Here is a 12,037-nt window from a genome sequence, read left to right as displayed (position 1 = left end):
GACCCAATTATCTGGAAATGACATGTAAATGACAAGTGTCTATGTTACACAATGATTTCATGGGGTATCCTGAGATTCAACCCAATTTTAAGACCTACTCGTTCTGGTCAGTTGAAAATGTATTATATTACAGAACATTTTCTCATCATCAAAATGATTATAAACAATTCCTCCTCAACATCTTGTATTTACATTATATCTACTGTCAGCACAGACAAAATGCTATTGCAGAATTTGGGGCTTGTTTTTTCAGTCCGTTTTTCCTCACTTACATTGGAGGTGTGAACTGGGCCAACATTATCACAATTCCACAGATGAAGAAACTGAAGTAGGAACGTGATAACCATTCTGGGAGGCAAGCATGTTCAGGTCAATGGGGCGTTCTAGATGAGCAGTTGAGCATGCATTCTTTGCGGGACTGTGCACCCTCCTTCAGCAGGTGGGGGCTAGAGACACTGTGGCTCTAGCATCATGATCACCTGTGAACCTGGGGCTAGCCAGACAGTCAGTCCATAGAATCAGGCGAGGCATGCTGCTGTCTCTCTCCCAGTGTTGCTGAGAATTTGTGCCCTCCTTTTTTGACTGTGTTGTCCCCAGCCTTCTCTTCCTGGCCATGCCTGTGGCCCCAGGTTGCCTTCCAGAGGCAGTGTGTGGGACAGAAGGCCTTCAGAAACCACAGACATAAATCTGACAGGAGTGGTAGACTGGCCAGGGGAAGCCCACTGATGGTGGCTCGCTGGCCCCCACGACATCAGCAGGAGAATCCAGTTGATGTGAGGGTGAAGAGCACTGCTTGCCACAGAGATCTGGCAGGGAGAAAAGAGTGGAATACCGCCACTTAAGAGTTGTGTAATGAGGGTCACTTAGAGAGGCTGTGCCTGGGTATGGGAAGAAGGTGTCTGGGGGCACTGTCTCTAGGGGGCACTGTCTCTAGGGGCACACTGCAGTGTCTGCATCAGTTCCCAGCAGCCCTTTTCCTTCTGGGAGCTGGAGGAGGTGCCTCCCCACCTGAGACCAAGGCCTCCAGCCAGCTCTGGAGACCCCGGGGCCCTCCTTCCCCACTGGGCTCCTTGTCTCTGTGTTTCCAGCTCTCCCCCTCCTGCAGGGGGGCTACACCTTGTTGGTGCTGGGAATCCCTTTGGTAGTCTGGTGAGGCCCAACAACTCTTCTCAGAACAAGGTGTTTGATTAAAAAAAAAAAAAAGGAAAACATACATAACATACATCTACCATGTAACCATTTTAAAGGATACAATTCAATGGCATTAAGCATATTCACAATGTTGCACAGTCATAGCTATCCATTTCCAGAATGTTTTCATCATCCCAAATGGAAACTCGGCACCCATTAAACAATAACTCATCATTTCTCCCTCCCTCTCCCCAGCCCCTGGTAACCTCTATTCTACTTTCTGTCTCTATGAATTCACTTCTTCTAGGTATCACCTCCTCTAGGTATCTCATATAAATGGAACCATACAATATTGCCCTTTTGTGTCTGCCATCCTTCATATGCATAATGTTTTCAAGGTTCATCCAGGTTGTACCATGTATCGGAATTTTATTCCTTTTTGAAATACTGTGACTGAATAACAGCCCATTATATGAATATACCACATTCTGCTTATCCATTCATCTGCTGGTCGACACTTGGTTGCTTCCACCTTTCGGCTGTTGTGAAAAATGCTGCTAAGAACATGGTTGCACAAATATTTGTTTGTGTCCTGCTTTCTTTCTTTTCTTTTTTTTTTTTTGAGAAGGAGTTTCACTCTTGTTGCCCAGGCTGGAGTGCAGTGGTGCAATCTTGGCTCACCGCAACCTCCACCTCCCGGGTTCAAGCGATTCTCCTGCTCAGCCTCCCCAGCAGCTGGATTACAGGCATGCGTCACCACGCCCGGCTAATTTTGTATTTTCAGTAGAGACGGGGTTTCTCCATGTTGGTCAGGCTGGTCTCAAACTCCCGACCTCAGGTGATCCGGCTGCCTCAGCCTCCCAAAGTGCTGGGATTACAGGCGTGAGCCACTGTGCCTGGCCAAGTCCCTGCTTTCAGTTCTCTTGGGTATACAGCTAGGAGTGGCATTGTTTGGTTGTATTGGTAATTCTACGTTTAACTTTTTTAGGAACCATCAAACTGTTATCCACAGTGGCTGCACCCTTTTTTAAAAATAAATTTTTATTTTGATTTTTAAAATTTATTTATTTATTTTATTTTATTTTATTTTTTGAGACAGAGTCTTGCTCTGTTGCCCAGGCTGGAGTGCAATGGTGCAATCTTGGCTGTCCACAACCTCTGCCTCCCAGGTCCACGCCATTCTCCTGCCTCAGCTTCCCGAGTAGCTGGGACCACAGGTGCCCGCCACCTCACCCAGATTTTTATTTTTAATCTTTGTGAGTACATAGTAGGTGTATATATGTATGGGGTACAAAGATATTTTGATACAGGCATTAAATGTGTAATAATTACATCATGGAAAATGGTGTTTCCTTCTCAAGCATTTATCCTTAGTATCACAAACCATCCAATTATACTCTTTTAGCTATTTAAAAATGTACAATTAAATTATTTTTACTATAGGCTGTGCCATTTTACATTTCATTCATTCATAAGATCTGGTGGCAGCTCTAATAACTACTTTGAGTGTGAAGAGCTCCCCATCCCCTTTGTCTCCCAGTCCACACCTCCCACTTCTCAACTCACTGTGGTTTGGTTCTGACCTCCCACGCTGTCCTTGCCAAGGTCATCATGACCCTGAGGTGGCTAGATCTGTTGTCCTTGTCTGGTTTTTATCAGCGTGACCCTTAGGGGCTCCTGGCCTTCCCTCCCTTCCCTTGGCCTCTAATGCATCACATGCTCACATCTTTCCTCCTTACCCTCTGGCTTTCCTCAGCCTCCTTTGCCATCCTTTCCCCCTCTCCCTGGCCCACTGTGCACACTGGTGTCGCTCATGCTGGGTCCTGTGCTCTCTCTGGGTGACCTCGCTCACTTCCACTGCCTTAACACACCGATGTGAACCTCCTGCCCACAGCTCCCTCCTGAGCTGCCGACACACCAGGGGGTCTTCACTCAGTAACAGTAACAGCCACATGGATGGAGTTGCTCACGTGTGCTGAGCGGTGCTAACCACTTTTCATGCATTATTTTATGTAATCCTCACAATAACATCATGAGTGGTAAAGCAATGAGCCTGAGGGTTCATAGCTGATACGTGGCAGAACCAGAATCTAGGTTCAGGCCTGGCTGGATCCAGCATTTCTATCCACTCTGCTCTTCTGGACATCTTTTTTATTTTTATTTTTATTTTTTGAGAGACAAGGCCTTGCGTGGTCGCCCAGGCTGAGGAGTGCAGTGGTGCAGTCATAGCTCACTGCTGCCTCGAATTCCTGAGCTCAAAGAATCCTCCCACCTCAGCTTCCCTAGCAACTGGGACTATTCAGAACATACCACCACACCCTGCAACCTCCACCTTCTGGGTTAAAGTGATTCTTCTGCCTCAGCTTCCCAAATAGCTGGGATTACAGGCATGCACCACCATGCCCGGCTTATTTTTGTATTTTTAGTAGAGATGGGGTGTCATCATGTTGGTCAGGCTAGTCTCGAACTTCTGATGTCAGGTAATCCACTCGCCTTGACCTCCCAAAGTGCTGGGATTACAGGTGTGAGCCACTGCGCCCGGCACACACCTGGTTAATTTTTAAATTTCTTGTAGAGAAATCTTGCCCACCATCTTGCTCAAGCTGGTCTGGAACTCCTGGACTCAAGCGGTCCTCCCACTTTGGCCTCCCAAAGTGTTGGGATTACAGGCATAAGCCACTCTGCCCAGCCCTCTTGGACATCTTATAGACACCAAAGCTCAACAGGTCCCAAACTGAGCCCCTCCTGCTGCCGCCTGGTTCTCATCCATTGCTCCCTACTTCAGCTACAGGCACCATTCTCCATCCACTAGCTGCTTTGCTCTCTCTCCTCCTTCCTCTTGGCCAGACTTTTTTTTTTTTTTGAGATGGAGTTTTGCTCTTGTTGCCCAGGCTGGAGTGTAATGGCACGATCTTGGCTCACCACAACCTCTGCCTTCTGGGTTCAAGTGATTCTCCTGCCTCAGTCTCACCAGTAGCTGGGGTTACAGGCATGCGCCACCATGCCTGGCTAATTTTGTATTTTTAGTAGAGATAAGGCTTCTCTATGTTCAGGCTGGTCTCGAACTCCCGACCTTAGGTGATCTGCCCACCTTGGTCTCCCAAAGTGCTGGGATTACAGGTGTGAACCACCACGCCCGGCTGGCCAGACTTCTTTTACCCATTCCCTGCTCCTCTTGTCTCCAAGTCCACACCTCATTCTACTTCTCACCCCATGGGAGTGTGGCCTGAGAGAAAGTAGCTAGTCCACGCCTGCAAGATTCATGTCATCCTTGATGCCCCTCCCTGCGGATCCAATCCATTATGGAGTGGAGCTGACTCCACCCTCCAGAGAGCTCCCAGATTTTTCATTTCTTCTCACCATCCCCACTGTACCCTTGGTCCTGGCCACTGTCAGTTCTTTACAAAGTGACACTAAAACAACTCCACTGGTCTCCTGGAATCTGATCTTGCTCCTTGACAACTGTTCTCCTAAAGCCAGAGTGATGCCCCACAGACGCTGCCACCTCCCTTCGATGCCTCCTCTGCTGTGTGTGTGTGTGTGTGTGTGTGTGTGTGTGCGCGCGCGCGCGCGCGTGAACCCTCAAAGTGGCCTTCAAGGGCCATCACAGTCTAGCGCCTGCTGCCCTGCCCCCATTTCATCTCTCACTCCTCCCATTCCCAAGCTCTGCTGCAGGCACATTAGAAAGGGCCACACACTCTTTTAAACTTGGAATCTTCTCCATTATTCTCAACCTCCCTTACTATCTTCCCCTAGTTCACCACCCCCCATCTGAATCTGGCTGACTCCCTTCCCCACCTGGCTGCTCATCAGAATCATTTGGGGGAACTTTTAAGAATCCTGATGCACAGAAAATACTCCAGCATCTCTTGGGGGTGGGACCCAGGCATCAGGATTTGAAATCAATCGATACAAGAAATGCAGGGTTGACAACCTGGTTTTGGTCTTAACAATGCTTACATTAGATTAGGCGGCCCTTCCCCCAACCCGCACTTCCCAAAGTTCCTCTCATTCCCTGCCTGACAGCACCTGATCTTATTGTGAGGCATTTCCTTCTTGTCCTCCTCACTGGGCTCTAAGTCCAGCAATGGGCAGGACCAAGTTAGCTGGTTTTCTGCTGTATCTTCAAGACCTGATTCAAACGAGGCACTCAGTCTAGATTTGTTTCACGAATGTGGAAGTCATTTCAAGGGTGACAGGAGGCTTCTACATTTTTACTCCCCTTCCCTAAACAGAATCAATGGATACCTCTTTAAAAACCAAACAAATAAACCAAAAAACAGACAAAAATTCCCCATGTCACTTACTCAACAGTAGCTTGCAATTCCACTAATATGATTCATTCCTTTGGATTACAACGCCTTGTCTCATTAAAATGTAAATTCAGCCTGAAAATATACCACCTTAATGGAATTAGTCATTTATACTTTGTCCTGAATGATTTTATCAGCTCTTAATAGAGGGGGGAGGAGAAGAATTACCATTTATTGAGTGCATCCTATACGCCAGGTGTTTTACACGTATTAGCTCATTGAATGAGGTTAAATGAGCTAGTTCTGGAAACACCTGGAGCTCAGAGAAGTTAGGGTAACAGAGCTGGTGGATGAGTCATCCCGATTGGAACCTACATCTGAGCCTGCACTCTCTCCGTGCCTGCCTGCCTTTGGAGGAGAGAAAAGGCACAAAGAAGGGAGGGAAAGGACACAGAGGACAGGCCTGGGCCTCAGGAGATCAATGTCACCTTCTCCTCCTCTATGTGGCCCAGGATGGTCTGGACACTGGGACTGGCTGGGGCAGGAGGACTTTGGCAATGGCACCCTCGCAGGTGTTCATCCTCTCCACATTCAACTCGCCGTATAAATGGCCCAATTCTATTGCAGGAACTCTGCCTAAGGACTCACTGCATGCGCTGGCGTGGAGAGGCTCAACAAACGCTCTTTGAATGGATGAACGAACAGGGAGAGGTAAGCTTCGTTTATCTCACACATCTGAACCAAAGACTAACAGAGATGCCAGGGATTCCAAAGGCCAGATTTTGTATATGCACTGGATTAGACTTTTGCCTATTTTCATCACACAAACATTGGGGCAGTGTAGCACAGCAAAACTGCGTGGCTCGAGGTCGAGGGCCCTGGGGGAGTCCTAGTTCCCCATCTGAAAGCTGTGGGATCTTTGAGTTACTCAGTGTCTTCCAGTCTCAGTGGGTGACACACCTAACAGGTTTTAAAGCTTCATAAACCCTTCTCAGAGTCTGCTCTCTCCCTCCCTCAGCTCGGAGGTTTTCCTATCAGATTCCTTGACCTCACTCCAGATCCAGTGAATCAGACCCTTTGAGAGTGTATCCAGGAGCTTGCATTTTATTTTATTTTATTTTATTTTTTGAGATGGAGTCTCTCTCTGTCGCCCAGGCTGGAGTGCAATGGTGTGATCCCAGCTCACTGCAACCTCTAACTCCTGGGTTCAAGCGATTCTCCTGCCTCAGCCTCCCAAGTAGCTGGGATTACAGGCCTGTAACCCCAGAAGCTGCCACCATGCCTGGCTAATTTTTGTATTTTTAGTAGAGATGGGGTATCACCATATTGGCCAGGCTGGTCTCGAACTCCTGACCTCAGGGGACCCACCCGCCTCAGCTTCCCAAAGTGCTGGGATTATAGGTGTGAGCTACCATGCCTGGTGGGAACTTGCATTTTAAACAAGCATTCCCTACATCTTTTGGCTTGAAGATAAAAGACTGGCTACAATCTTGCTATTCAACATGTGGTCCCTGGACCAGCAGCATCAGTATCACCTGGGAGCTTGAGGAATGGCGTCTCAGGGCCCACCCTGCCCTTGTCAACAAGATCCCTGGGTGATCCCATTTTGAAAAGCACTGCTTTTCAGAGTCCTCCAGCTTTCCCCAGCCTCCTAAAGGAGGGAAGGATTTTTAGCTCAGGAGCAAGGCTTTCATTTCATAAGAGGAAGACTCATGATGCAAAGGTCTGCCTGGTGGAAGCTCTAGGGGGAGGACATTTCCATGCATGGATCAAGGAAAACCTTTCACCAATCAATGTTGGTTGGTGAGCGATGGGGACTAAGAGGGCAGGGCAGGACTGAGCATCTAGAAAGGAAAAACCAGCAGAAAAGAGGAACCTGGGGACAGAAGAGAGGACCAGCCCTGCCACAGCCCAGAGGATTTCATGCAGTGAGGCTTGCCTCCCCAGTGTCAGACTGTTTGGGGAGGTTTGCTTTTTAACCTGGCAGAATTCCCAAGGAACTTAACCTTGGTGTCTAGGGAATTTGTTAACCTTGGGCAAAGTCAGAGACATTGTTGCTCATGGCTATTACCCAACAAGGGACTAAATCACACTTATTGTATATATATATTTATATATTTTATTTGTAAATATTTCTGAAAAGCACCCCGATATTGTAAAGTTTGGTTTCTGTTTAACTATGACATATGAGAACAACAACAAAAAAGCTAAAGAGAAAGTTACTAAGATAAAGAACACACACAGCAAAATCTCATCTTTCAGTAAAAAAATTAACTTTAACAACAAATCTGGGAAACTATTTTCTGTGCACCCCTATTAGATGAGAATCACCTCAGTGAAGGAGAACAAAATTAGAACATTACATCGGCTTCATGGCAGCACCCGAAAGATGCTTTTGATGATCAGATAAATGTTATTTATGGACACTGAGTCCTAGTTTAAATATACCAGGAAAACTGATGTTTAATGAGCAATTTGATGTAAAAAGACTCCCTTTTACAAAATGAATATCAACTCCCCCATTCTCCCTGCAGTTTATTTTCTTCAGGAGCTTAGATATTTATATATTGCATTTGCTTAAAGTAAGACGCATCTTTTGCAGGACTGGTCTAGGAGGGCCACTTACTTGATTGTGGGTTCTCTGCCTTCCATGCTGATCACCTGTCCTTCCTATGCACTTTTCCCTCCCCTAAAGTCTGCAGAAGTTGATTTTAGCCAAGCAGGCCAGTTGCAACCCTGTCACCACCCGCAGTAGCCTTGAGCCAGCCATAAGGCAATTTGGAGCATCCCTCCCCAGCCTGAGAGGGGGACCCAGGGGAGGGTGGGGACCTGGGAGCAGGCAGTCTCCTTTGCGTGTCCTTATTACCTGCCAGGTACTCAATGACTGCCGCCATGTAGACAGGGGCGCCCACGCTGATTCGGTACTTGAACGTCCCTTTCTTCAGATAACGCATCAGCCTCCCCACTGGAAAGATGACACCTGCCCTGGCTGAACGGGACAGCTTGGACATTTTCTTCTTCCCGCTCCGGCCCGACATCTTGCCTCAGTTTCCCTCTCAGCTTGCTGACACAGTGGCCTCCCGGCACTAACACAATGCTGAAAAGGAAAAAGGGAAAGAAGACAGAGTTGAGGAAGGGTAGTTGGCAAACATCTTGGGCACAGTGGCATGGCCCTTGGGTACCACTGTGACACCTCTGACTGCCCCAGGGAGGCAGCTGAAACCTGGATGCCACTGCAGGTGCAGGAGGCATGGAGTCAGGCATGGGGTCTCTGAAGGGCATGGGCAAGCTCACCCACAAACATCCGTCCCCCACCAAGGCAGCCCGACCTCAAGAGGAAAGGCCACAGAAAACTGTCACTGAATAGGGAGGTCTCAATCCTGTGGTCAGCTGAACAATGATTCCCAAAGATGTCCATTTCCTCATCCCCAGAATCTCTGACTGTTACCTTATATGACAGAGACTTTGCAGATGGGATTAAGCTAAGGGTCTTGAGATGGGGAGGTTATCTTGGATTATCTGGGTGGGGCTAATGTAACTGCCAGCCTCCTTAGAAAATGGAGGCAGGGGGTCAGAGTGGGCAGTAAGAGATGTGAGAACAGAAGGAAAAGGATTTTCCCCTCAAAGCCACCAGAAGGAATTAGTCCTGCTGACACCTTGACTTTAGCCCAGTAAGACTAATTTTGGACTTCTGACCCCTGAACTATAAGAGAATAAATTTGCATTGTTTTAAGTCACTAAGTTTGGGGTAATTTGTTCCAGCAACAATAAGAAAACTAATACAATACCTCTTGGCTTATATGACTTTGCCCATTATAATGGTTAGTGTGTTAGTCTGTTCTCACACTGCTAATAAAGACATACCCGAGACTGGGTAATTTATAAACAAAAAGAGGTTTAATGGACTCACACTTCCACGTGGCTGGGGAAGCCTCACAATCATAGTGGAAGGTGAAAGGCATGTCTTATATGGCAGCAGACGAGACAGAATGAGAGCCAAGTGAGGGGGAAACCCCTTATAAAACCATCAGATCTTGTGAGACTTATTCACTACCACAAGAATGTACAGGGGAAACCATGCCATGATTCAATCATCTCCCACCAGGTCCCTCCCACAACACGTGGGAATTATGGGAGCTATAATTCAAGATGAGATTTGGGTGGGGACACAGCCAAACCATATCAGCCAGGTTTGACAGACATAACTGAGAGCTGATGCATATTTCTCAGACACTTTTCTAAATCATGCAATAATGTAGCACTCTTAGAAATGGAAACAGGCCAGAAGAGGCAGTTTTACTGAATATGTGTGGTATGCAAACATAGCAAATGAAAAGCCATAATGCAGCCTGAGCTTCTGTTCCTTGGAATGGGGAATCCAGGTTGATTTTGGGGAGAAACTTCACAGTCAGCACAAAGAGGTGAATTCAGCACAAGGAATTAAGAGACAAATATTCACTGTTGCTTAAGGAAGCTATCTTTTGTGTGAAGATAAAATAATTACATATTCCTGGACGGAGTATTTGTAAGCCCACCTGCAATCTAGAAAATTGTAGTAGATCTTGGGTGGGCTCGATCTGCTGGTTGACAGAGTATTGTAACCGACAAATGGAATATAATTTTCAGTAAGTAAAAGCAAATTACAAGGGACAAACGGTCAGCAGCAGAGAAAAGGAAAATGACATTTTCTAGGAAATATGTTAATATATCAAAGCTCTCTTCCCCAAGGTCAATGGCGTTCTCAGGGGCTGTTTCCTCTGGAGATGAAAAATGAGAAAGTCAGGAACAAATTTAAGTTGGTTCTATCCATTGATCCTGGTTAGGTCATCATACCAACAGGCAAGATGGCAAAGGAAAGGAGGGTCCAAGGAAGTTGCTAAATGTATGACAGAAGAAGGTACTAAATGAATGCTTGGCTAATATGAAATAGATACAAAACCGGGATTTACTTAATCTAGGTGAAAGAGTGAACAGATTTCAATTTTCTAAAGCATCTGATAACTCCATTACGACCAAGGAGACTATACTAAAGCTCTGAAATTAGCAACAAACCCCTTTCTCAACACTCACCTGTCCCTGAGGTGAATGATTCAAGTTTGGGGCATTTTAGTATATACTTCATATACATTATTTAAAATGCTCATATGTATTTACTACTACCCTATTTTATATTTTATATGTCGTTTTGCCACCAAAGGATGTAGCTATTCATCAGTTAGGTACAAGCAAGGATGAGAGAAGTGCCTTAGACTATTATCTCTCTGACCACAAGGCCCAGGGATCAGACAATGTTGTCATGTTGTTTTATCACGTTGCTGTTTCTTCATCTGGAAGAAACAAGATCTCCCACATTTGCTGTGCTGCTGCTGTCTGTGGCTGTTCACTGTCATAAATCCACCTGTAGGGGTTTTCTCTTTGAGGAAGCAAGCAACTATGGGTTAGGTAAACGTATGGAGGGCCTGCTGTTAGCACTGTAGCACGAAAGAGGGGAAACAGACAGCATTGCTAGCTGAGTTGTGGGGCTCTAAATGGAGGTCCTCTTGCTATAGTGGAAAGAGCCCAGGACTGGGGAACAGGAAGTCCTGGGCATAATGCCACTTCTACATAACTACAGTCATGCACCCCACAATGACTGCACATATGACGGTGGTCCCATAAGATCATAATGGAGCTGAAAAATTCTATGACCTAGTGACATCTTTTTTGTTGTTGTTGTTTGAGAAGGAATCTTGCTCTGTCACCAGGCTGGAGTGCAGTGGTATGATCTCGGCTCATTGCAACTTCTGTCTCTCGGGTTCAAGCGATTCTCCTGCCTCAGCCTCCCAAGTAGCTGGAACTATCAGCGTGCACCACCACGCCTGGCTAATTTTTGTATTTTTAGTAGAGACGAGGTTTCACCATGTTGGCCAGGCTGGTCTCGAACTCCTGACCTCAAGTGATCCATCCTCCTCAGCCTCCCAAAGTGGTGGGATTACAAGTGTGAGCCACAGCACCCGGCCAACCTAGTGACATCCTAACGGCATAGCACAATGCCTTACTCGTGTGTTTGTGGTGACACTGATGTAAACAAACCTACTGTGCTGCCAGTCATGTAAAAGTCTAGCACCTATAATTATGTATAGTATATAATACTTGACAACAAATGACTATGTTGCTGTACTCCTTCTACTTATTAAAAACAAGGTTAACTGTAAACCAGCCTCAAACAGGTCCTTCAGGAGGTATTCCAGAAGGAGGCATTATTATTACAGGAGATGACAGCTCCATGCGTGTTATTGTCCCTAAAGATTTTCCAGTGGACAAGACATGAAGCTGGAAGACAGTGTTATTGATGACCCTGACTCTATGTAGGCCTAGGCTAATGTGTATGTGTCTTATTTTTTTTTTTAACAAAAGTTTAAAAAGTTAAAAAAATTTTTTAATAGAAAAATGCTTATAAAGACTATAAAGAAGGAAAATATGTGTAGCTGTACAATGTATTTATGTTTTAAGCTAAGTGTTATTACAAGTCAAAAGTTTAAAAAGGTTAAAAAGTTTATCGAGTAAAAAAATTACAGTAAGCTAAGGTTAATTTATTATTGGATAATTTATTATTGGATAAGGCTAATTTATTATTAAGGAAAATATTGTCTTTTAAATGTAGTATAGCTTAC

The 12,037-nt window shown here is 45.8% G+C and overlaps 1 protein-coding gene across 1 annotated transcript in view; it reads right to left on the bottom strand.

Annotated features, from left to right (window-relative positions):
- The window catches only part of LOC101019886 (core histone macro-H2A.2), a 58,713-nt gene that overhangs the window by 27,490 nt on the left and 19,186 nt on the right, over positions 1 to 12,037 (bottom strand). The window contains exon 2 of the mRNA XM_003903832.4: positions 8,251 to 8,481. Within this exon, the coding sequence (XP_003903881.1) occupies positions 8,251 to 8,422 (172 nt within the window). The 5' untranslated portion in view covers positions 8,423 to 8,481. The remainder of the gene's footprint in view (positions 1 to 8,250; positions 8,482 to 12,037) is intronic.

The sequence above is a fragment of the Papio anubis genome, chromosome 11, assembly GCF_008728515.1.
Source record: "Papio anubis isolate 15944 chromosome 11, Panubis1.0, whole genome shotgun sequence".
Lineage (NCBI taxonomy): Eukaryota > Metazoa > Chordata > Mammalia > Primates > Cercopithecidae > Papio > Papio anubis.
This window is presented reverse-complemented; position numbering and strand designations above follow the sequence as displayed.